At 40.0% G+C, this 27,107-nt stretch overlaps 1 protein-coding gene across 1 annotated transcript; it reads right to left on the reverse strand.

The window, feature by feature from the left end:
• Nucleotides 1–10,121: 10,121 nt before the first annotated feature.
• Nucleotides 10,122–24,382, reverse strand: LOC115469088 (anterior gradient protein 2-A-like). Its single transcript, XM_030201382.1, is given in 10 exon segments — nt 10,122–10,414; nt 14,003–14,042; nt 14,044–14,087; nt 19,409–19,472; nt 20,647–20,720; nt 22,209–22,261; nt 22,472–22,535; nt 22,888–22,912; nt 22,914–23,027; nt 24,281–24,382. Coding segments are annotated over 9 exon segments (516 nt in total). The 5' UTR covers nt 23,016–23,027; nt 24,281–24,382; the 3' UTR covers nt 10,122–10,364.
• Between the last annotated feature and the right edge of the window lie 2,725 nt (nt 24,383–27,107).

Raw genomic sequence — 27,107 nt, forward strand, 5'->3', positions numbered from 1 at the left:
CCCAATTCTGAGTTCCAAAAATCGCAACTTAGATGTTTTTGCTAGAAAAATGTCCATCTGCCGCATTTAAGAAGTTTTTCTCTTTTGAAAATTAGCGCCATAATCTGTCTTTGGGGCCAATTAATCAAAAAGTGGTAGCCCGCAGTACAACATTTATCTCTTTCAATATAGTCACCAAGGGGGTCTTTTACAAAGCGGCAGTAAACCCAATATGTGCTTACTGCATACTATCACTGTCCAATGCAGCCGCTGGTTGTAGTTATGGCTCCAGTGTGCGCCATTTGTGGCACACCAGAAATTTTTTTTATAGCGCAGCGCTAACTCAGCAGTAATCGGGCATCATCGTGCACTGCCTGGTTATCACTGGTTACTGCGGGAGCTCTTACTGCCACCCACTGCATTTTGTCTAGCAAAAAAGGTGCTGGTACTCAAATGCCAGGCCACCCTTCAGGGGTGGGGTAATCCACTGAAGGACCCACCCCACAATAACCAGACCCCTCCAACCAGTCACAGAATCTATGACAAGGCAGAATTGGGATGTAGAGCCAGTGCTCCTTCATTAAAACTTGGGGTCCGTGGGTCAATTGTAGCAGACAATGGAAAAGGTGCCGGTACTCAGTACCCCCTCAAAAAAAAAGCCCTGCTGCTACCTCAATTGCCCTTTTTTACTGCAGCTTAGAAAAGGACCCCTAAATGAATGAGAAAATAGCAGGAAATAAAAAATAAATAAATAAAGGAAACACTTCTCTGCAATTGGAATACAAACTAATTAACACTTTAGCCCACAAAATGGCAGTCAAAATGAGGAAATAAATCAAGGCAAACCAAAAAAAAAATGGAAGAGAGATGCAGCAGACATAGACAGATGGTTAAGGTAGCAATACAGGGGGTCCTTTACTAAAGCTTAGCTCAAGTTATCTGCAGCAGGGCCCGTGTGAGACTTTACCGCTAGGTTGAGGGCTGGCGGTAAGGTCTCAGACCCAAAATGGATGGGCACCAATTTTGTTTTTGCCGCACGTCCATCTTCGGCAAAAATTTTAAAAAAGGCATTTTTTGCAGGCACGCTGAAAAATGGATCTGTGTGCGCTCAAAACAGTGACTACAATACCGCAGGCCATTTTCAACACACTTTAATAAAAGGACCCTAAAATGAACTAACAGAACAATTTCCTAAATTAAAAAAGTTGTTAAAAGTATTCTGTATAAATGATCATTGGTAGTAGCTCTAACCACCACTAGTAAGGCATTCCATATATGTGCTGCTGAGAATGGAAAGTTAGGTGAAAATATCATTTTGAAACTAATACCCTTTGGGCTTGGATATTGCAAAAACAAAAAATCACTTGATACCTCTTCTCTCTGCAAGTTAGAAAAAAACAATGAAATCCAGCATGTAAAAAGGTGCGTTCCCATATAAGATATTAAAAATCATTATGCACAACTTCAACTCTGTACAGACCTCCACTGACAACCAATGCAATTTCACTAACAGCAGAGTGACCCCCCTCTCCTTTATGTACAGAAAATATCATTCTCGCAACTGTATTTTGTACTAACAGTAGTTTCTTTAACAGAAATTTTATACAACCCAAATAAATTCTATTGCAATAACCCAACTGCCCCAGTATCAAACTTTGAACTGCAAATCTAAAAGCTGAATGTTCTACTACCCCTCTAATTCTTGGTTTCTTTAAAATTAAAAAGGTTTTCTACACCAAAGTGTTATCTGTAGCTCTGAGGATAAGGTATTAGAAAAAAAAGTAACTCCTAAGATCTTCAGACTGGTTTCAAAGGTAAAATTTGGGTTACTCAATTTTACTACTACTACTACTACTACAAATCATTTCTATAGTGCTACCAGTCATACGCAGCGCTTCACAATTGAACGTGAAGAAGACAGTCCCTTCTCAAGAGAGCTTACAAACTAATTCAGGACAGACAGACAGGACAAATAAGGGATAAGGGTAAGACAGACAGGACACATAGAGGGGCATAATTGAACGAAAATATCTATCTCCATGGGCGTTTATCTCCGAGAACGGGTCCGTGAAGGGGCGGACCGAACCGTATTTTCGAAAAAAATAGACGTCCATGTTTTATTCGACAATTTGTGAGCTGGGCGTTTTTGTTTTTCAGTGATAATGGAAAATGAAAGCGCCCAGCTCAAAACGAATAAATCCAAGGCATTTGTTCGTGGGAGGGGCCAGGAGTCGTAGTGCACTGGTCCCCCTCACATGCCAGGACACCAACCGGGCACCCTAGGGGGCACTTTTACAAAAACAAAAAAAAAGGTAAAAGAGCTCCCAGGTGCATAGCACCCTTCCCATGTGTGTTGAGCCCCCCAAATCCCCCTCAAAACCCACTGCCCACAAGTCTACACCATTACTATAGCCCTAAGGGGTGAAGGGGGGCACCTACATGTGGGTACAGTGGGTTTGGGGGGGTTGGACGACTAAGCATTAAGCAGCACAATTGTAACAGGTAGGGGGGATGGGCCTGGGTCCACCTGCCTGAAGTCCACTGCACCCCCTAACAACTGCTCCAGGGACCTGCATACTGTTGCCAGGGAGGTGGGTATGACATTTGAGGGTGAAAATAAAAAGTTGTGAAACATCATTTTTTGTGGTGGGACGGGGTTAGTGACCACTGGGGGAGTCAGGGGAGGTCATCCCTGATTCCCTCTGGGGCCTTATTCGTGAAAAAACAGGGTCCAGGAAAAGTGCCCTAAATTCTAGCTACAAACGCATACTTTTTTTCAATTATCGGCGAAAGGCGCCCATCTCTGTTCGGGTGATAACCACGCCCCAGTCCCGCCTTCACCACGCCTTTGACACGCCCCCGTCAACTTTGTATGCTTCCGCGATGGAGTGCAGTTGAAAACGTCCAAGTTCGGCTTTCGATTATACCGCATTATTCGTTTTTGGGAGATAAACGCCTATCTCCCGATTTAGGTCGCAATATAGGCGTTTTTGTCTTTCGATTATAAGCTGGATCGGGATAAGGGACTATTGAAGAGAGGAAGACAAGATAAAGGTTACGAACAAGTGAAAAGTTAGGAGTCAAAAGCAACATCAAACAGGTGGGCCTTTAGCCTGGATTTGAATTTTAAGATGTTATCATTCCAGATAGCTGTTGTTTGCACAATTAACAAAAACTTGGTCTTATCTTTGTTTAACTTTAATATGAACTAATCCATACTTCAAGCAAATTAATAGAGTCTGCAATCTCCCTAGATACCACCTCCACTGGAAATAATATTGGTAGTAGAACTGTAATATCAGCATACATTAAAGACATATCCGATAATCATTATGGCTCTTTTGATCCCATACAATTAGAATCTTTCTTAGCAAATATGCCTGTTAAAGATAAGGTAGAAAATGTGGAGTCTACTTCTTAATTTTCTTTGCAGCTGGTGGGTATATTGATTTAATTAACATCAGTTCTAGAATGTATTAATGCTTGGTAATAGCACATTACTTGTATTAGTTTGGTTGTTACTCCTACTAATTTGTAGTGTGGTCTGCATGGTGCAGACTATCCAGCTTATTTTCGAAAGAGCAAAACGCCTATAGTGCGACCTAAATCGGGAGATAGACGTTTGTCTTGCAAAGGCGCCCAAATCGGTATAATCGAAAGCTGATTTTGGGCATTTCCAACTGCACTCCGTTGCGGAAACGAATAAAGTTGACGGGGGGGGGGGGGTGTCGGAGGTGTGGTGGAGGCGGAACTGGGGAGTGGTTATCAGCCAAGGAGAGGTGGGCGTCTTTAGCTGATAATCAAAAAAAAAGGTGTTTTTACCGTGATTTTGGGTCACTTTTTTGTACCCTTTTTTTCACGAACATGTCCCAAAAAAGTGCTCCAACTGCCCAGGTGACCACTGGAGGGAATCGAGAATGACCTCCCTGGACTCCCCCAGTGGTCACTAACCCCCTCCCACCAAACAAACCCCACTTTAAAAACTTTTTTTCTAGCCTGTATGCCAGCCTCAAATGCCGTACCTTCATGACAGCAGAATGTGTTCGATCCTCTCACAGCCTTTCCCTGGGTCAGATGTGGCTCTCGAGTGCAGTACAGGGTCACATCAGCATTGCATTGTGGTGGGTGTAGGGTATTGGGCTCCATGATTTCATTAGCTTGTGTTACAGTCTCACGATGTTGGTAGTTGGTAGGCTCTTCTCCCATGGTGCTTTTCCCCCTGCCTACTGGGTCAGAGTGTGCCCTGTTGTGTTTCCTGTTGTAGTCCATGCGGTAGTGGCCATTTTTGTAAGCCAGTTTTAGTTCCCTTTCCTGTGTTAGCCACATTAGACAACTTAGTTCTTCCCTTGAATGTGGCTGAAAGAGGGCATTGTACAGCATTCTGCCAGCTCTGACCTACTGCTCATCTCAGTACCAGGGAGACTCGTTGCCAGTGGGGCACAACCTCTGATCTGCAGTTAACTGTGAGTAAAGGCGGTTATTCCAATAAAGGACGTTTTCGGAGAGATTAGTCTTCAGGTGTCAACTGGTGTGCCAATGTTATATAGCAGCAACCAGTCCTAGAGGCCTGTGTGTACGCAGGTCCCTGGAGCACTTTTAGTGGGTACCGCAGTGCACTTCAGCCAGGTGGCCCCAGGCCCATCCCCCCCCCCACCTGTAACACTTGTGCTGGTAAATGGGAGGCCTCCAAAACCCACTGTACCCACATGTAGGTGCCCCCTTCACCCGTAGTGTTGTACATTTGTGGGTAGTGGGTTTTGGGGGAGGGAGTTTGGTAAGGGAGCTATGCACGTGGGAGCTTTTTCCGAAGTCCACCGCACTGACCTAGGGTGCCCAGTTGGTGTCCTGGCATATCAGGGGGGCCAGTGTACTACCAATCCTGGCCCCTCCCACGACCAAATGGCTCGGATTAGTACGTTTTTGAGCTGGGCGTTTTTAGTTTCCATTATTGCTAAAAAAAACAAACGCCCAGCTCAAAAACGTCAATTTTTTCAAAAATTCGGTTCAGCCCTCCCCTTCAAGGACCCGTTCTCGAAGATAAACGCCCATGGAGATAGGCGTTTCCGTTCGATTATGCCCCTCCAAATAATTTTGTTATTGTTGTGAGGTTGTATTACTATTTATTATTCTTTATTTTGTTTGTCAATTTATAATACATTTTTTAATTAAAAAAAGACATATCCAGCCTGACTGAAACTGTACCCCAATGAACTTAGTAACATATTATACAAAGAGGGGGACAGGGGAGACCCTGGGGGACTCCACAGTCAACCTTCCAAGAATCCAATTGAGTTCCACCCCTCACTTTATATGAGCAACTTACCAAAAAGCCCTTAAACTAGTTCAAAACATTGCCTACGACCTCAAATGAACTGAGGATTGAGAACAAAGGGGGTCTTTTACTAAGGCGTGCTCATGTTTTTAGCGCATGCTAAAATTAGGCGTGTGTTAGAGATGCCCATAGGACTGCATTGGTATCTGTAACATTTAACGCGCACCTATTTTTAGCGCGTGCTAAAATGTGAGCATGCCTTAGTAAAAGTCCCCCAAAATATCATGATCCCAAAGGCATATGACAAATCAAATTGCAATATGACTGCCCTATACCTTCTACTCAGAAGCGATCTTCCTTCCATAAGGTACCCACAACCGTTTCAGTACTAAATTTCCTACGAAAAATCTAAGTATAATGCAAATATTCAATTTTTCCAAGTATGATTGTAATTGATCAGTGACAATACTTTCTATAATTTTGGTGAATAATGGTATAGATGCCACCAGCATCATGTAATCCTATTTTAGGAATTGGAGTAAGTAGTACATTCCCACCCTTTGAAGGGAAAAAAAACCTTGAATAAACATAGATGAAATCCAATTTGTTAAAAGTGGCATAAAAGAAGGAGATGCCATTTTCATCAAATTGGACAGCTATCCAGAGCATAAAATGCTGAAATTTATTAAAAAATCTATCAATGTCTTGCATAGATGGTAAATAAAAAGTGTCCTAGACTCTGTAATTACTCCCTTGTTATTATTAATATCCAAATCCTTAAAAACAGACTTCCTAATCAATTCCTGAAGACTTTATTGAACTTTTCACTGAAAGTATATAGCTAACTCATTTGCAGTTGCTATAGTAGAAATTGTAGGTTGGATCTTAAAAAAATATTTACTACATTAAACAACTTCCATGAATCAATCACTTCAGTTCCTATTTCCTGAGAGAAATAACTTTTCTTTTTTCTTTTAAAAGTAATTTATATTTTATAATTTTAGTTCTCCAGCATATTCTAGCCTCCACTGATCTAGATTTTTTCCAGTCATGTGCAAAGGTGTTTCTGCTGTAAAAAAAAGTTTCATCAAACCATGGATTAGCCTTCCTTTTTGTACTACTCTTTGTTTTCAGAAGAGCTGAATCATCTAATATATTTGTTAACTTTGTTCTACTTTTCCATCAAAATCAACAATTCATTTTCCATCTCCCATTACTCAACTTTACTCCAAAACAATTCTATGGGAATCTTCTTTCTAGTTTTATAGGGTTTTATAGATGGAGATCCTTTATCCTTCCATTGGATAACAAAGTCCAATACATAATGATTTGACCAAATAATGGATTTGCCATGCAATATTCTCAATCATACAATTTAAGGAAGAATGTCTAGAGAGAGCCATTAAATCCAAGTGATGGCCTTTATCATGAGATTAAGTTCAGGTAAATTACGATTAATAGAATTTAAAAAAATCAACCAAATCTCTAATTCGTAAATCTCCCAAGTCTTCTAAATGGAGATTAATATCTCCAACCAGAAACACATGGTTAAAATCTAATGCATTACTAATTAAAAACTCATAAAATTCTTGCTTCCATCTAGTCATTTCCAGGAGGACAATGAAACAATATACAACTAATATGATCCATCAATGACCTGTTTGATATGTCACAAGCCAAGATGACGTTTAATGTGAGCAAGAGCAAGGTGATGCATGTGGGAAAAAAGAACCCGAATTATAGCTATGTCATGCAAGGTTCCACGTTAGGAGTTACGGACCAAGAAAGAGATCTGGGTGTCGTCGTCGATAATACACTGAAACCTTCTGCTCAGTGTGCTGCTGCGGCTCGGAAAGCGAATAGAATGTTGGGTATTATTAAGAAAGGTATGGAAAACAGGTGTGAGGATGTTATAATGCTGTTATATCGCTCCATGGTGCGACCGCACCTTGAGTATTGTGTTCAATTCCGGTCGCCGCATCTCAAGAAAGATATGGTGGAATTGGAAAAGGTGCAGCGAAGGGCGACTAAAATGATAGCGGGGATGGGACGACTTCCGTATGAAGAAAGACTAAGGAGGCTACGGCTTTTCAGCTTGGAGAAGAGACGGATGAGGGGAGACATGATAGAGGTATATAAAATAATGAGTGGAGTGGAACAGGTGGATGTGAAGCGTCTGTTCACGCTTTCCAAAAATACTAGGACTAGGGGGCATGCGATGAAACTACAGTGTAGTAAATTTAAACAAATCAGAGAAAACTTTTTTTCACCCAATGCGTAATTAAACTCTGGAATTCGTTGCTGGAGAACGTGGTAAAGGTGGTTAGCTTGGCAGAGTTTAAAAAGGGGTTAGACGGTTTCCTAACGGACAAGTCCATAAACCGCTACTAAATGGACTTGGGGAAAAATCCACAATTCCGGGAATAACATGTATAGAATGTTTGTACGTTTGGGAAGCTTGCCAGGTGCCCTTGGCCTGGATTGGCCGCTGTCGTGGACAGGATGCTGGGCTCGATGGACTCTTGGTCTTTTCCCAGTGTGGCATTACTTAAGATCTCCAAATCAGAAGAAGAAAAAGACTCAATTAATTTAACCTTAAAAAATCCTTATATAAAACAGCAATACCTCCACCTCATTTACCGTCTCTTACTAAATGCAAGATTTTGTAACCTGGTTGACAAAGTCTTCTGATTAAAGGATCTTCAGCCATATGTAACCAGGGGGCTCATTTTCAAAACAGACAAATGGCTAAGAAGTGGCATAAATCTACATTTAGATGTTTTTCTCAGAATTTTCAGATGTTTTTCAATGAAGTCCATCAGAAGTGCATTCGAATCACAAGGGGGCATGTCAGGGGTGTGTTAAGGGCGGGATATGGGTGTTCCTAACACTTGGAATTTTTTCTGCCATAATGGAACAAAACAAAAACATCCAGGGCTATAAGTTGGAAGTTTTGGTCTAGACCTTTTTTAATAATGAATAAGCCAGAAAAATTGCCCTAAATGGCCAGATGACCACTGCAGGAATAAAGGAATGGCACTCTTACTCTTTCAGTGGTCACTGAACCTCTCCCACCCTGCAAAATGAAACAGTACATACCAGCCTGTATGACAGCTTCAGATGTTATGGCCAGCCCTAGTCAAGCAGTAAGCGGGTTCCTGGAATAGCTTAGTAGTTGGTGCCATGCACTGTAGAGAAGGTGACCTAGGCCCATAATCCTCTCTATTACACTTGTGGTGGAAAGTGCCAGTCCCCTCCAAAACCCCCCACAAAAACCTACTGTACCCACATATAGGTAATACCTACAGCCATAAGGGTATTGTAATGGTGTATAGTTGGGTACAGTAGGTTTTTTATTGGTTTGAAGGGCTCACCATACAATATATGGGGGTAACGGTGAGATTTGTACCTAGCACTTTTATGTGAAGTTCACTGTAGTGCTCCCTAGGGTTCCCCACTGCTCTGCTGGGATGTCTGTGTGGCCAGTCTACTAGGAAAGCTGGCTCCTCATACATCCCAATGGCTTGATTTTGTGTATTTTTCATTTGGACTTTTTTTTTTAATGTTCCAACAAGATAGATGCACTAAGCACAACAACATCTAGGAAATGGTCATTTTCAAGGAAAAAAGATAGACGTTTTTGTGCTTGGAAAATGGTCATTTTCACTACTTGATTTTTGTACATTTACATTTTCAGCAAAACGTTCAAAGTCAGATTTAGATGTCATATTGAAAATGCCCCTCCAGGTTTCATTAATAAATACAAAACCCTGTTGAGTCTACTATCCCATCTCTAATTGCATCTGTCTTATTACACACTGATCTGGCATTAATATAACAGCAGAGTACAGGGGTAAAGGATTTGGCGCATAAAACTGAACGCTTAATGCTAATCAAATTTCTCGGACTGGTTTTAAAACGTTGTGAATGATAAGAATGTTTAGTATTATAAGATTATTATTGACCACCTGTATCAGGTTAGAAAGAACATCAGTACAATAAATCAAATTACTATAAGAAGGCCTCACAGTAGAAACATAATCTAATTTTCTAAAAGTATAGTATGAGGGAATATACCAACCAACAGAAACAGGATCCACAGTGACCCATCCTCACCCACCACACAAAAACACACAAAGTACATATAAGCTAAGACCATACATCATAAGCTATAACAAGGCTCAATTATCTATCCCGAAAAACATATACAATCAAGAGATAAACCACTAATTATAACTCACCTTCTACTCCAGCTTCCAAACCTTTATCTTTAATAAGTACAGTTTGACAGTCTTGAATTTCTACCATAATTTTCCTCTTTGTCCAGCCTCCTACTCTTCAGTGTTTATTGTTATTCTGATGGGGTTTGGGGTCCCCAGGTCAGGTTTGGGAAGCCCTTCCTTAGTATATAGTGTTCAGCTGTGTTTAATGCTCTTCTGAAATAATAAGCAATACTCTCTAGGACATTTGAATAGAAAGATATGTTTAAAAGCATAGATTTAAGGGCCCTTTTACAAAGACGCGCTGAAAAATGGCCTGCGGTAGCGTAGATGCGTGTTTTGGGTGCGCGCAGAATCATTTTTCAGCACACCTGTAAAAATGCGTTTTAAAATGTTTTGCCAAAAATGGACATGCGGCAAAATGAAAATTGGCACGCATCCATTTTGAGTCTGAGACCTTACCACCAGCCATTGACCTAGCGGTGAAGTCTCATGCGCACCAAAAATGAAATTACCGCAAGAGCCACGTGGTAGCCAGTTGGTAACTCCATTTTGGCATGGGTTGGGCATGCGTTGACACTTACGTGGCTTAGTAAAAGGGCCCCTTTTTAGCTATGCAAAGAAAACAAAATAAACTGCTACACCAAATATAAATACCCCAAAATGGATTTATTTAAAAAATCATTGCTTACACTGAAGCATACAGAATATATCTTTAAAAAACTTGCATACTCTAAACCACCATGTTTGAAAATGTTAATATAGTTATATAAATCATAATATTACATATACATGCGCACCAATGACATGAATTTCAAATCAAAACAAGTCATCAAAGAGTTGATGAATGAGGAGAAGAATTGTGAGGTCAGAAATCTTGGCTATCCTTTTGCTTATAATTCAGTCTTCAGCAATTTCAGGGCTTTCTTCATGTTGTCATGCACTGGAAGTGAAACATCAGTAAATGAAGCTAGCTGATGCTCTGTAGTTGTGTTAGCTTAAATATTACATTTCATAAGAGCTTTGCAAGAAATTAATAACTGACAGGCTTTGTGCATGGCTGGTGACAGTTTAACATGTAATCACATGCTTTATTTGAGTAATCTTTTTGTGTGGTTACATACAGAACTCTTTAGTCTGTGTACCACATGAAATGTTTATACTGAAGGTGGTTAGGACAATGAACTTTTTAAAGAGTTCAGGGGCTCTTTTTCTAAGATGCACCAAGAAATGGCCTGCACTGGTGCAGATGCGTGTATTGGATGCACGCAGGTCCATTTTTCAGCGCACCTGCAAAAAAGGCCTCTTCTTTTTTTGTTGGCCAAGAATGGATGTGCGGCAAAATGAAAATTGGTGCTCATCCATTTTGGGCCTGAGACCTTACCGCCATCCATTGATTTACTGGTAAGGTCTCATGTTAACTGGGTGGTAATCGTGGGCATGAGTGCAATGCCAATTACCGCCTGGTTAGCGCTGCATTCCAGAAAATAAAAAATATTTTCCAGCGCGCTTAGTGGACACGCATAAAAAATGAAATTGCCACCTGGGCCTCATGGTAGCCAGGTAGTAGTTCAAAATTGACGCACGTAGGACATGCATATACACCTACGCGGCTTAGTAAAAGGGCCCCTCATTGTCCTAATCTTGTCCATCCAATCATAAAATGAAGGGGTTATAAGTTCCCTCAAACCTTTACCCAGTCTTGCTGTAATCAACCTATTAGGACCTATGTATTAAGCTGTGACAAACACAGGAGTACTATGGGATATATTAAATGCCGCCTTGAAAATTTTGGCTGTGGAGGTTTCTCTGCTACTGCAGAAACTGTTACTCTGAGACAATGATTCTCAACCCAGTTTTTGACACACAGCCAATCAGTTTTCAGGATATCCACACAGAATATGCAAGAAAGAGATTTACATGCTCTGGTTCCATTATATGCAAATGTATCTCCTGTATATTCATTGTAGATATTCCGACAACTGACTAGCTGGGTACATCATGGGGACTGGATGAAGAACCACTACTGTCGAGAATATGCACTCCTTTCCTCTTTCCCAGGTGCTAGCTGGCCCAAAGTCTCAGGACCAGGATACAGGCTTTGTGGTGGTATAAAGAAGACAGTGGCATAGCCATGGTTAGACCCAGGTGGACAGGGGCCTACCGACTTTGGGCTCAGGCCCACCCAAAACTGAAGCACATTTTCTGTGACTGATGGGGATCCTCAAGCCCCATCAGCTGAAGCCTTCCTCAACAGCAGACAAAATGTTTTCCCATTTTGACAGATGGTGGTTAGCATCCATGAGCTGCCACTGCTGTTGGCATTACACCCCCATATGTGCAAGGGGTTAGGGTTTGCAGCAGTACCAGCTTGAAGATACTGCCACTGGCTGCTGAGGTGGGAAACATTTTGACTGCTGTTGAGGAAGGCTTTCGTTGGTGGGGTTTGGGGATCCCCGCCAACTTGGGTGTTTATATTTTGTCTTGGGGGAGGAGCAAAGGGAGGGCAGGGGTAGTGAGAACTTCATGCCCACCCAAAATTAGCCATCTGTGCCAATGCTCCTCCTTTCTTCTCCTGGTGTTCTTTCACCGGAATGCAGATCTGGCCCAAAATGTACAATAAAAATAAAAGGCAGCATCCATAGAAAAACCACCATAACACCAGCCTACTTTCGGTACAATTTTTTTTTTTTGCATCAAATATTGAATCAGGTGCTATAGTTTAGTGTATAAGGTTGTAAGTCACTAAACAGCTCATTACCTTCCATTTGGATAAATAATCAGATGCTAGATTTAGTAAAGAACATGTGTAAAAGGGCTCCCATTTAATCCTCCGGGACCAACTCACTTGGCAGAGTGTTAGCTACATAAAATTGGCCAAGGGAATCCTGTGACTGAAACAGTGTTTGCTACATAGTACTTGGACATGGTGAAAAGAGCCTTGGCATTTGCCATGCTTTAGGACTTCACGCCAATGTGGCTCACCGTGCATTGTCCATTCAATTTCTCAAGACTTCTGTTCAATCTAAAACATTGCACTTATTTATTGAGATTTATTAACCGCTTTTATGAAGAGATTCACACATAATGAAAGAGAAGTACACATTTTAGATGTAATAAGTCTTGAAAAATCAAATAGACTCATGGGGGGAAGGCACTGTTGTAGCAAGATACTGTGAGCTCCATTGACATGAAGTTCTATTTATAATACTTTTTCTAAAGCAGTTTTTCTAGTTTGAATTGGGTTTTATTTGATTAATCAACTCATTCGCTGTTGGCTGCTTTAGTTTGATGTGCTATGTTTGACATCTGACACTGGCCACTCATTTCAGATATTGTTTTACCAGGTCATCAGTATGATTAGACGGCCAAGGTAACCACTATCCCCTGGATTCTATATATGATGCATAAAATTGTGTGTGCAAATTGAGCAATGAACCAATTAGTGCCAATAAATGATTAGTAGTGCCCCATTATCGGCACTAATTGGCAAAAATTAGATTTTATGTGCACATCTTGCTATAGGCGCTATTCTATAAAGCTGCGTGTGTAAATTATTGTGTGCTGATTCAAAAAGGGGGCATAGTTATGGGAGGAGCATGGGTGGGTCATGTGCATTCCAAGAATCTGCATGCAGTGTTAGAGAATATGGCAGATCCATGCCTAATTTTGGTGCGGGGATTTGCACCAGGTTTCAGTTGGTGTAAATCCTCACATCTAAAAGTTAAGCATAGATCTCGGCACTTGTATCTATTCTATAAACCAGTGATCTTCAACCTTTTCATCTCACAGCACACTTACAAAGCGCAAAAAATTGTCAAGGCACATCACTAGAATTTAATCCATACCTGCCCATTCCACTAAGATCCACTCCATCCCCACCCATCCCTGCAAGTAATCTCCTTCATCCCACCCCCCCATACCTGTAACCTTCAGAAGTAGTTCTTTCATTTAATTATGCTACTGAACTACATTAGACTGTGGCAGACACCCATTTACAGAGTATATATTCTTCCCAATTAATTATTTCCAATTACTGCATCGACCCAGGCAGAGAGCAAGTGTGCCTACGCTGAATTATTGAAAGGAGGAGGTGGTACTTGGATGTCTTGGAGGACTGTAGGTAGGCAGTTTGTCACAGAGGCTCATACACTCCCATGGAAACCTCACGGACCTGCAGGGGATTCCCGGAAACCCCATTCCCATGCAGCAGTTCATCGTGGCACACCTAGGGAGCAGCTGTGGCACACTGGTTGAAAAACACTGCTATGAACAGTGCCCAACTCAGAGCACCATTTATAGGATAGAACTTAGCACTCATTATTTTCAGCGACAATTATTTTTGGCACCATATATACAATTTGGTCCTATATGAGAGATGACACATGAAAATAAAGTTTTATTAATCTCACTTTTTTCTTGGCACCTGGAAGGAAGAACATGCTTTGCTATTAATTATTTGTAAATCACTTGTACCTGCTTTCAGCCAGTCATCGATAATATTTCTAGATTGAGGATTTGCAATACTTACATAGATCCATATCTTCTGGCTCGTAGGTGTACAGGTGGTTTTGAATATTTCCCTGGAAGATCTGCTCTGACTACCAGGGAAGGATCTGTGATGATTTAACAAAAAACAGGAGCTGGTCAATATACTATGTTTCAAAGTATTTGCTTATTTAATGTAGTAACCATGAACTCCACCCTCATTTTCTCTGTAAAGAAGAGATCTATCTAAGGAACCAGACTGTGGTAAATGTACTCTTTCTACTGGGAGAGTCCAGAGCCTTGAGGGTAGACTTCAGATAAATAATTACACAATAAGCATGAATCAGCATCCCTTGCAGGCTCTTCTCTAGGAGATGACAAACCACAGCAATGGGAACCAGGAGTTATAAGACACCCACTGTGATTGGCATATTAATTACTCATAGGAGGAGCCCTTTCACTAAATTGGAGTGGAGGAGTAGCCTAGTGGTTAGTGCAGTGGACTTTGATCCCGGGGAACTGAGTTCAATTCCCACTGCAGCTCCTTGTGACTCTGGGCAAGTCACTTAACCCTCCATTGCCCTGGTACAAAATAAGTACCTGAATATATGTAAACCACTTTGAATGTAGTTGCAAAAACCTCAGAAAGGCAGTATATCAAGTCCCATTTCCATTTCTCTTAAATGGCATTAGATTTTGCAGTTACTGTGCCTTAATGCAAAAAATTAGTGTGGTAAATGCAAATTTAACATGACATGACAACTATTTGGCGGCGTTCCAGCATGTCCTTTGCAGTTCCCATGTTAAAATGTCCATTAGCATGGTACTCTGGTCACAATTAGCGTGAATGTCCTTAGCCTCTCACTGCACAAGTGTAGGTTATCGTGCAATCTGTGCAGCATATCAGCTGCAGTTGCTTCTCCAGATCTATTCTCTGCCCGTATCCTGACTAGTTGCTACCCCTGAACATAAACCCTGGGATTGTATATAGCGTCATATTCTGGATTTGCACATGCAACTTAATTAGTTAACAAGTCTACTACTACTACTACTATTTAGCATTTCTATAGCGCTGCAAGGCGTACGCAGCGCTGCACAAACATAGAAGAAAGACAGTCCCTGCTCAAAGAGCTTACAATCTAATAGACAAAAAAAAAAGCAATCAAATCAATTAATGTGTACAGGAAGGAGGAGAGGAGGGTAGGTGGAGGCGAGTGGTTACAAGTGGTTACGAGTCAAAAGCAATGTTAAAGAGGTGGGCTTTCAGTCTAGATTTAAAGGTGGCCAAGGATGGGGCAAGACGTAGGGGCTCAGGAAGTTTATTCCAGGCGTAGGGTGCAGCGAGACAGAAGGCGCGAAGTCTGGAGTTGGCAGTAGTGGAGAAGGGAACAGATAAGAAGGATTTATCCATGGAGCGGAGTGCATGGGAAGGGGTGTAGGGAAGGATGAGTGTGGAGAGATACTGGGGAGCAGCAGAGTGAGTACATTTATAGGTTAATAGAAGAAGTTTGAACAGGATGCGAAAACTGATAGGGAGCCAGTGAAGCGACTTGAGGAGAGGGGTAGTATGAGTAAAGCGACCCTGGTGGAAGACGAGACGGGCAGCAGATTTTTGAACCGATTGGAGAGGGGAGAGGTGACTAAGTGGGAGGCCAGCAAGAAGCGGATTGCAGTAGTCCAAATGAGAGGTGACAAGCGTGTGGATGAGGGTTTTGATAGAGTGCTCGGAAAGAAAGGGGTGGATCTTACGGATGTTGTAAAGAAAGAAACGACAGGTCTTGGCGATCTGCTGGACATGATCAGAGAAGGAGAGAGAAGAGTCAAAGATGACCCCAAGGTTATGAGCTGAGGAGACAGGGAGAATGAGATAGCCATCAACAGAAATAGAAAATGGGGGGAGTGGGGAGGTGGGTTTGGGGGGGAAAATGAGAAGCTCGGTTTTGGTCATGTTTAATTTCAGGTGGCGTTGAGACATCCAGACAGCAATGTCAGACAAGCACGCTGAAACTTTGGTTTGGATGCAAGGTGAGATATCAGGGGTAGAAAGGTAGATTTGGGAGTCATCAGCATAGAGATGGTAGGAAAAGCCATGGGATGAGATTAATGAACCAAGGGAAGAAGTGTAAATAGAAAAGAGGAGGGGACCAAGAACAGAACCCTGAGGTACGCCAACAGGCAGAGGGATAGAAGTAGAAGAGGATCCACCAGAGTGAACACTAAAGGTGCGGAGGGAGAGGTAGGAAGAGAACCAGGAAAGGACAGAGCCCTGGAATCCAAGTGAGGACAGGATATCGAGGAGTATGCTGTGATCAACAGTGTCAAAAGCAGCGGAAAGATCAAGAAGGATAACTAATAATTAGAATTTACATGCAGAACTGACTAAGCGTTTTCTATGTGATGCACGTAAAATCTAAGATGTGTGGAATGGGCAGGTCATGGGCGTTTATAATATCTATGTGCATGGCTATAGAATATACCTGGTCCACACGTAATTTAGACGTCAGCATTTCCACCAAGCTTTAACAGGTGAATTAGCATGTGCTCACTGTTCAAATAATGCAAATGTATGTATTTATTTGTTTGAGACTTAATATACTTCTTTAACTGACTAGCAGGGCAAAGCGGTGTACATCTAGGACATATAGAGGTGTACTTTCATAGTACTTAGACTTACAAAGTTGCATAGTAACCTATGAAAATTTGTAAGTCTAAGAGCTTTGAAAGTGAGCCCCTTAGTGAAAGAAACTACAGAGTTAAGATAGGAAAGGATCACATTTCACTTGATTGGCAGTCATATTTTTTTTTCTGTTTTATATACTAAATATTCATCACAAAATACATAAAACAAACAAACAACAAACAAAAAAGGGACAGGAACAGGAGATGGTGTATGTGTAGTAGTGGTTAACATTTATTTATTTATTTATTTACTTATTTATTAGGATTTATTTACTGCCTTTTTGAAGGAATTCATTCAAGGCGGTGTAGAGTAAGAATAAATCAAACATGAGCAACAGACAATTACAGCAGTAAAAATATTCAAATAACAATATAAAGTAATGCATAGTACACTACTTACAAAGTCAATGCAATACGTAATAGAACATTTTAATTGACAGTGTAGGGTATAAGCAAAGATGGAACATTTAAATAGGTAAGAGAGTAAGAGGAATTAAAAAATAAGGTGACTAATTTAAAGAAAGGTGCACATGAGGTTAGAGAGATGGTTAAATGCACTAAACTGCCTAACGTACTTTAATAAAAGGGCCCCATAATTACTTTCAAATAACTTTAACAATTCCAGAAATTAAAATTAACCATCTCTGCTGGGCCAAAAGCCTGCAGTTATAGGTGTCAATGCAGCAGTTCTACCGGTGAACCAAAAGAAGGTTCTCATACGGATTCAGGTGGAGAAGCCTGGCTATGTACACTATCTTTTCTTATTTGTAGGTGTTATCTTGGGTTTATTTCACTACTTGTCAAGAATAGAGATGGGTAATAGTAGGGATTAATGATGTATCAAATGTAAATTCCCCTTTTTTACTACTACTACTACTTATCATTTCTATAGCGCTACTAGACGTACGCAGCGCTGTACACTTGAACATGAAGACAGTCCGTGCTCGACAGAGCTTACAATCTAATTAGGACAGACAAACAGGACAAACAAGAGATAAGGGAATATTAAGGTGAGGATGATAAAATAAGGGTTCTGAACAAGTGAATAAGGGTTAGGAGTTAAAAGCAGCATCAAAAAAGTGGGCTTTTAGCTTAGATTTGAAGACGGCCAGAGATGGAGCTTGACATACCGGCTCAGGAAGTCTATTCCAGGCATATGGTGCAGCAAGATAAAAGGAACAGAGTCTGGAGTTAGCGGTGGAGGAGAAGGGTGCAGATAAGAGAGATTTTACCCAGTGAACAGAGTTCCCAGGGAGGAATGTAGGGAGAGATGAGAGTGGAGAGGTACTGAGGAGCTGCAGAGTGAATGCACTTATAGGTCAATAAGAGGAGTTTGAACTGTATGCGGAAATGGATAGGAAGCCAGTGAAGTGACTTGAGGAGAGGGCTAATATGAGCATAACGACCCTGGCGGAATATTAGTCGTGCAGCAGAATTTTGAACAGATTGAAGAGGAGAGAGATGGCTAAGTGGGAGACCTGTGAGAAGCAAGTTGCAATAGTCTAAGCAAGAGGTGATAAGAGCGTGGATGAGGGTTCTGGTAGTGTGCTCAGAAAGGAAAGGGCGAATTTTGCTGATATTATAGAAAAAGAAACGACAGGTTTTAGCAGTCTGTTGAATATGTGCAGAGAAGGAGAGGGAGGAGTCGAAGATGACCCCAAGGTTACGAGCTGATGAGACAGGAAGGATGAGAGTGTTATCCACAGAAATAGAGAATGGGGGAGGAGGAGAGGTTCAACATAAAGATTTGTATCTATTTAACATGCACCAATAAACTTTACTTCTAACAATTCCAAAACTAAAGGATGTTTGCATCAGTTCAAATCACGATTCCTATGCCCCCCCCAACCTATCCCTATCTCCAGCATCCACATGGTCTCCCCCATACATTATCTTATACCCTTGCAACAACTGCATATATGAAGAGCTACTATAATAATTCCAATATTATGCATTTTCTTAAAACCCCCTGCTCCCCTCCTCTACCACCCTTCTTTTGGAGTGACTCTAGAGTGCCATCTGACCTGATGTTTTCCTAAAGGGTATCCTGGAATATCGTCCCATCCCACACACACTCCCCTTGCCCCCCTATGCAATCCTCTTATAAGCTCCTATAGTTTTATCACAGATAGCCACATTTTCTCTAATTTCTCTTGTCGTTAATGCAAGATTGTTGTGAGCTTTTCCATCAGTAGCAATTGTCGAAGTCTATCTATTCACCCCTCTACTGTAGGTGAATCTTTTTGCCTCCAGTGGGTAGTTATCTCACATCTTGCAGCTGCTAAACACATTGTAATAGGCTTGCATATCTTATGCACCACACTCCCTGTGAACAATTCCAGTAAAGCAATCTCAATGGGCCATTTCTCTTTCCTTCCCAGCATCTTCTCCACTGTCTCTGATTAGTTTCCCAGTATGTTCTTTTCTTGGGGCATGTCTATCAGATGTGCAGAAAAGACCCCTTCTCATTGTACCCTCTCCAACACCACTCAAAACTCTTCATGAACATTTATTTCACTCTATAAGGGGATCAATACCACCTATATAAAATTTTACAACAATTCTCTTCCAAGATCACCCTGCCCGCTCATATATCTCTCGTTGTTTTTCAGTAAAGGCTAAATTTCTCTTTTTAAAAATAAATTTACTAGAAATTGCTACTTGCATTGCCCAGTTTCTTTTCATATGTTTCTCCTTATCACGAAAATATAAAACTCTTATCCACAAAGACAATCTTATTCTCCTTATCATGAAAATATAAAACACTTACCCACAAAGACAATCTTAGGAACATACTGGCCATCGAGTAAAAGGTTCTTGTCTGTTGGATCATACTGAAATAAGAGGATTGAACCATATTTTTAAAAATGTAGAATAGTTAAAATACCTTTGAAATAGCAGGATTCTTTATCTAGGATTATTTTAATCAGTTCAGTTACTGTGACTGACCACATGTAAGCTCTATTTAAATGATTATGGGCTATGTTAAAGCAATTTTTGGATCTAGACCTAAGTTGAGTTTGCCATGAGAGAAAACGTAATGACTTAAGTAATTACAATTTTTTGATTTCTTACTCTTAATTAGTCTTATTGAAAGAGTAAATAGCATTGAGGGGCCCTTTTAGAGAGTGGCGGTAAGCCCAACGCAGGTTACTGCACGCTAATCTGGAACTACCACCAGCCAAACACAGGTGCCGGTGCTACTTTCAGCCCCAGCTAGTGTCATTTGCTGCACTACAGAAAACAGCTATTTTCCAGCGCAGCAATAACCCAGCGGTAATCGGACAACACCAAATGCTACTTGGTTACCGCCAGGTTAGCATGGGAGCCCTTAACACCACCTCAATAGGTGGCATTAAGTGCTCCCCCTGCACGGCCATGCGGTACGTGAAATCTTACTGCATAGCCATGCCATTTTTTGGCCTTTTCACCTACTATGGTAAAAAGGACCACAGCACATAGCAAAAAGGGCCCTATTTATTGTAGTTTGGTAAAAGGACCCTTGAGTTCTGAATTTGGCGCTCAACTTTGGGTGTGAGGACTTATGCAAGCTGAAAACCTGGTGTAAATCCTGGTATGCAAATTGGGCATAGATCCCTACTTTTCTGTAATGCTGTGCACATTTTTTATGAATGCCCCTGACTCACCCATGTCTTTCCATAGCCACGCTCCCTTTTGAGTTACACGATCCAATTCAGGCACCCATCGTTACAGAGTAGCACTTAGCCAGATCTGCATCCTCATCATAATTAGTGCTAATTAAGTGCTTGCTAACTTCAATAATTAAATCATTGGAGCCTATTAACTAATTATTTTCAACGCCGATCTGAGATCTGTGCCCAAATTTGGGTGACCTTTATAGAATCTGGGAGAAAACGTTTACATTCATTGGTGGGAAATTTTGAAAATAATATGATTATGTAGGCAACACCTAATGCTAGCCCTATCTGTGATTTTGAATATTGACACAAGTAAATTTAACTTCAAATAAAATGTAATGAAACTTACAATAACATTCAAAAGAACAAACATTTCTGCTAACTTCTGAATGCCTTTGTGTCCAGAAAATGCTTTCTTCAGAGCTGCAAAGAAACGCACAATTAATCCTACTGTCCTGTTTGTCACAGTTTATGACCACAGAAACCTGAATGGAAAATCATTGTGACTTCATTGCATGTGAAATATGTTCTGTTTTCATTATAATAATGACTATTCATTTGGAATTCATAAAATTGGTTTTTTTTTTTAAATTCTTAACATTCACTTTGTCAGTCAGCTGAATGTTTTTTCACCATGTCTTAAACCTAAAAGTTACAGATTAATTCTTTGCCATATGAAAAAAAAAAAAGTAGTCAGGCTGTGATGCTGTTTATTGGCCCAGAATCAAAATTATCTAAAGACTTTGAAACATATCAGTTCTTGAGTCCACCCAATTCCTTTCTTTTGAGTATAAGCAGCAACAATAATGAAAAAACCAAACAAACAAAACTATGATCAAACCCCACCAGGTACATCAAAGGGTGATATTTATTAATGTGTATGACAGTTAATGTATGTTATTTTATTGTTAATCCATGTTATTTTACTGCAGTCCCATTTTATGCAGTGAGACTAGTAACACCGGTAAGAAGTAAATTATCAATAGAGCACATTAGTAACTATGGCCCTATATCTGTCTTGTGACCAAGAACAAGAAGCTACTCTTTGTCTTTCTGATCGATGTGCATGTTAATGATTAGTATGTGCTAAATGCTAATGATGCCCTTAGGAATATATGGGGGTCTCTAGCATTCAGCGCACGCTTATTTTTAGTGCGCACTTGTAAAAGGCCTACTTATATTGCTGACTATCATGCGATTATCGCATGAGCCCTTGCCGCCTACAAAATAGATGGCAATAAGAACTCATGCATTAATATTTGGTAGTGGCCGACAAAGCATAAGGATATTTTTGAGATGAGTATGTATAAATTAAAAAAAAAGTGAACGAAAACTTCACTTTTAAGAACCGATGATGAAGTATGTGTGTAAAGCTCGATGACAAAGACTAATGGGTCTTGTGTAATACTGCTAAGGTTCTGGTGATATTTGTCTTATTAAGATACTACTAGATCTGGTATCAAAAATTCATTGTGGATTATTAGAAGAACCAGTATATATACTTGTGGTCATCAACAGTGGAGATGTTAATATCTGGCCATTAATTTGGAAAATGGAAAATAGGCCATTTTCTGGCTGCAGTAATAATGGTCTTAGTACGTGGGAAACACCTGCGGTAGGCTACGCTAAAGCCATTTTCTACTGTAGCTTTATAAAAGGACCCTTTAGGCTTGAGTACACAGTTCCCCCCCCCCCCTTTATATTATTATTAGAATAAGAAGAGAAAGAAGAAATTATTCTAGTCTTGAATTTGATATATGCATTGACCTTGACGAAGGATTTAAGAGCTTATAGTCCTGTTGCCTGTTAAATTGCCATAAATTACTGTAAAATGGTATTGAAGATTTAAACAATGAAATATGCTACCCATTCTTGTTTATTATTAAAAAAAAGTAACTAAAATATGGTTACCTTGAGAATGTGGGCAGTCTTCACGATGATTGATAACCATCAGAGGTTTATTACTTGAAGGGGGAAAAAGAGAAATGATGTTTAAAATAGTACATCAGCAGTAAGTATGCTAAGATCCTGCTACAGGACTGCCATCTTGAATCCAATGATTGCCGATTAGCTTCATCTTTGAGCTCCTGAACCTTGGTCTCAAATAAATTAAATAGTACACTAGATGGCACTACCTGTACAAGGAAGGAAATAGATGACTATGTAAATAATACCTGCTTTTGCTTTTGAACAAGGCTTCCTCATAAGTCTGAACCCATTCAAGACTGTCACCCCACCCTGAAAGAAAAGGACAAAGAGAAATTACCTTGTAAAGAAAGGTGTGCTCCACAGGTGCAGTGTTTCATATAATATTTCAGCTCTGCAGGCAGACGTTTAAAAGAAGCCTGCAAGGCGGAAGCTGAGCAATACACTGGATATTGCTGGGGTTTTTATATTTCAGGATTTATACATTAGAGAAACACAGAGACATTCCTTATCAACAGAAGAATCAGAAGGGACATGTTTAAGGTTACAGGCAGAGGTTATAAGAACCAGTCAGGTAAGTAGGAAAGAGAATTATGTGAAACTGAGATGGGAGTGAAAAGGGCAAGGCAGAGGGAAGGGATGAAATACTTCTGAAAACTCTTACCTCTGGAAAGAGTCTGAGGTTTTTTTTGTCACATGCTTTTTAACACTCTCTTTGACTACAGGATCTTTGGCCAGGCTATGGGAGACAGCCACAAGCAGCAGAAACACTGACAAATACCCTTTCTCCATGATACGCAAGTGCTGAAAGTGCCATAAAAACAACATCTCACCAATTGTTATACCTGATGTGCTCCTTGAGCTACCGGCAGCTACTTTTAATAAACACTTTTTAAACAATTGATCGCAATAGCATTGAAATGGAAAAACTAGCAAAAATTGGTCTATAAATTGTACACACTTTATAGATTTGATTTCTCACCTTTCCATCCTCAGTTCAAGGTGAGTTACATTAAGGTACAGTAAGTACATCCCTGTCCTCAGAGGGCTTACAATCTACTTGTACCTGAGACTACAGACAGGGAAATGACTTGTCCAAGGTGAGAATGTACCTCAGTGGGAGAAACAGATTTCGAACCTTAAGTTCCCCTGTTTCTCAGCTCATTTTTCTTATCACAAGACTACTTCTCCATCCCTGCTGCTAAAAATTGAAGGAGAATCATTGGGTTTTTTTTCTGAGTGTATAAATCATGCCTATCATCTACCCATGTAACATTATTTGTGAATTTCACTAATCACAAAGTATACCGTAAAATAATTCATTTAGGTGCTAATTTTCAAAGTGCATATACTTACAAAGTTTCATAGCAATCTATGGAACTTTGTAAGTCTAAGTGCTTTAAAAACGAGCCCCTTAGTAACCTATGTAACTTTGTCAATATATTTACTTTGAAAATGAACCTCTTAGGGTATTTGGTCAAAAATTCCACAGCTTTTCTTAGTGCCACACATACGCAAAAATGCTCACTAATGAACATTTCTGAAGAATATGTTATACACATTTTTTAAAACTATACCTGGGTAACTTTGGAGACGAGGTGTTTCTTGTTGAAGCTAATTTAGTTTGTCTATGTTAAAATACTAGAAATTAAAAGAAAATGTGCCCCAGGAAACTATCAAAATCAAATCAAAATTCAGCATTACGACTTTCACAATAACCAAACTGGGCCTTAGTGTCACATGGACATAAGAAGTTAATTTATACATAGCAAACACTAACATGCATCATTTCCCAAAGGGAGCTTAAGTACTTTCAGAAGGTCTTAAGAAAAGAGCTTCTTGGTTGGTTTTAGTTAACTAGTAAATCATTAACAGAAAATCAGAAATGACTCTTGCCATCCCTTTAGTTTTGCATTTTCCTCATTCTTCTCTAATCTATCATATGGTAACTTCAGTGGTTTAACTAAGGAGATTGAAGGTATGCAAAAGTCAAAGTGACACAGGTTTAAAGTTTCACCTCTTAACAGGTGCATGTCTGAGAGAAGTACTAGGCTTACCTTTTCTCCCAAATGCACTGTTTATCCCAGAGCTAGGGAAGGGTTTCAGGCTTGAATGGTGATCAGTATGTTGAAAGGTCCTCTATTTATACACCTTGGCACACCTTGTCCCCACCCCTCAGTCCTAAATTTGAATGCTGCTCTCAAACCCCTTTTCTTCCTTAACATTTGACAGGCAAATTCATGAAATAAAAAGCATCTTTCCTTTATCCCCCAAAAAGCATCATACGCTCAAGATTGCAAAGAAAGGATGGGGGTGTTTTACTTTTATTTTTTTATTTTAGTAAACTTTTAAGGAATATGGCAAAAATCCAAGTACAGCTAAGCTTAAATGCACACTTCTGATTTGCCTGAAGGCTGATTTGTCTTTGTGTGATTGGAGGAAAGATTTGCAGAAGGCAAGTTTCTTGTATTGCTATGTGAAAAGAAAGTGGATGATTCAGAACCTGGGTCTACAGTTGTACAAATATTAATTATTGACACCTCAGTCTGTTTAGTATTTTATTCAATTTTACATGTTTATTACCTTAGGGTGAGTTGTGAATTATAAAATTACCTGTATTTGAATTGAGAGAGCAAGATAAAGCAAATTAGAATCACATGATTTTATTATTCTGTTAAACCATGTTTCCAAGTCCAGAGTATGTTTCTGAATGTACCTGTTTTGTAAGATAAAATATATGTATTTTGGACTTTCACTCTTTTATTGAATTATCATCTTGCTTACAAGGTGAGAGAACATGGATACCACAATTGGAATAGCAAATGTCTCAAATAGCAGAATAGTACTGTGTTCCAAACTGTCCAGTTTTCAAGTCGATCTTGGAATTTAAATTAAGGGCCCTGTTTACTAAGGTGTGCTAGTGTTTTTATCGTGCGCTAAATACTAGAGTTGCCCATATGTTTCTATGGGCAACTTAGCGTTTAGCATGTATCAAAAATGATAGTGAACTTTTAGGCGCTGCTTAGTGATCAGGACCCTAAATATTCAGAAAATATCAGATTTCTAGAATCTCAGTGAATAAGATTTCCTTTATGACACACCATTATTGATATCCAATTCAGATTTTTTAAAACCTAATTTTTTATTTCAGAACCTGTAAAATGGTGTGATCTGGTTCATCTCTGGTAGCCGTTCAATTGACTGCACTGATGTCATGCCTGATAAGATATCCTATGGCATACTTTTCACCTGACAATCTACTAAAATATTGATCTAAAGAATGTGGCTTTTATTTGTGGCTCATTTGTGGTTGGCAAATGCAGAAAACTCAGATGCAATTTTTGTTCATTAGAAAGTTATATAGTATCTGCTACTATTTTTTTAAACATGAATGCAAAAAAGAAAATGAGCAACCCCCCCCCCCCCCCCACCCGACTACTACTACAAAAAAAGTTACATTGGTGAAATGGGTATCCCCTAATCTATTGGAATAATGTGCTGTCTTCAATCTGTGGAAGGAATGTGTCATTCTCTTCTAATGAGATAGATCATGCTTCATTCCTGTAATGTAGCTACTAAGGTGCATTAACAAATTTGCTTCTGTTAACTGTAACTAGACTTCATTGCATAAAATGAGACATGGTAAAATAAAGAATGTTACCAGTGTTAATGCACGCTAATCAGTAATACAGCTTAGCAACTACAGCCCCAACTCAATGAAACTTTGTATCAGACCTTAATTAGGTACTATAAAATATTACTCTCACTTCTAATATTTTGTATGATTCCCATATTAACCCAATCCATTGTGACAATGTATTGTTTCAATCTGCTGGAATAATGATTCCTGTCCAATTCTTAGATGCAATGCACTATCTCTTTACTATCTCCAGTCTTCTGTGACAGTATATAATCTCTGTTTCATCATCATCATCCTCATCATGATCTCTATTGCACTAAAATGATACAGCATTATGTCATCCCCAACCTATTACAACTACTACTACTTAACATTTCTAGAGCGCTACTAGGGTTACGCAGCGCTGCACAGTTTAACAAAGAAGGACAGTCCCTGCTCAAAGGAGCTTACAATCTAAAGGACAAAATGTCAAGTTGGGACAGTCTAGATTTCCTGAATAGGGGTGTAGTGGTTAGGTGCCGAAGGCGACATTGAAGAGGTGGGCTTTGAGCAATGATTTGAAGATGGGCAGGGAGGGGGCCTGGCGTATGGGCTCAGGGAGTTTATTCCAAGCATGGGGTGAGGCGAGGCAGAAAGGGTGAAGCCTGGAGTTGGCGGTGGTGGAGAAGGGTACTGAAAGGAGGGATTTGTCTTGAGAGCGGAGGTTACGGGTAGAAATGTAGGGGGAGATGAGGGTAGAGAGGTAGATACAGCATTATGTCATCCTCAACCTATTACAACATTACCATAATTCCTTCAATCCATTTTGGCTAGTTTTTCTTCCCATATCATCCTCAATCCACTATGACATTTCTATGACTGTAGATGACTGAATTTGTGCCATTCCTCAGAGGCAAAGTGTCATGACTATATTTCCCTTCAACAGAGGTGATGGATCAGCACCTATCAAAACAACCAGTGTGCCATCTCAAGGCCATCTGCAGTCCACTTTTTGTATGAATCATGCCAATATTGCAGGTAATTTAGAGCTTACTTAGAGAACTTGCAAGCCCACTATATTTTGTAGCAAATTCAGGGCTAATGGGGCCTGCTTTACAGCAAGAGAAAAGATATGCATGGTAGAGCACACCTAGGGAGTGTATTAATGAAGTTTATGGCAGCACCTTAAGGGAAAATGTATTTGGCAGTGTTTTGTTGTCTGATGTTTGTGTATTGTTTTAATATGTATGCTTTTATGGTAGCCG

Source organism: Microcaecilia unicolor, chromosome 1, assembly GCF_901765095.1.
Source record: "Microcaecilia unicolor chromosome 1, aMicUni1.1, whole genome shotgun sequence".
NCBI lineage: Eukaryota > Metazoa > Chordata > Amphibia > Gymnophiona > Siphonopidae > Microcaecilia > Microcaecilia unicolor.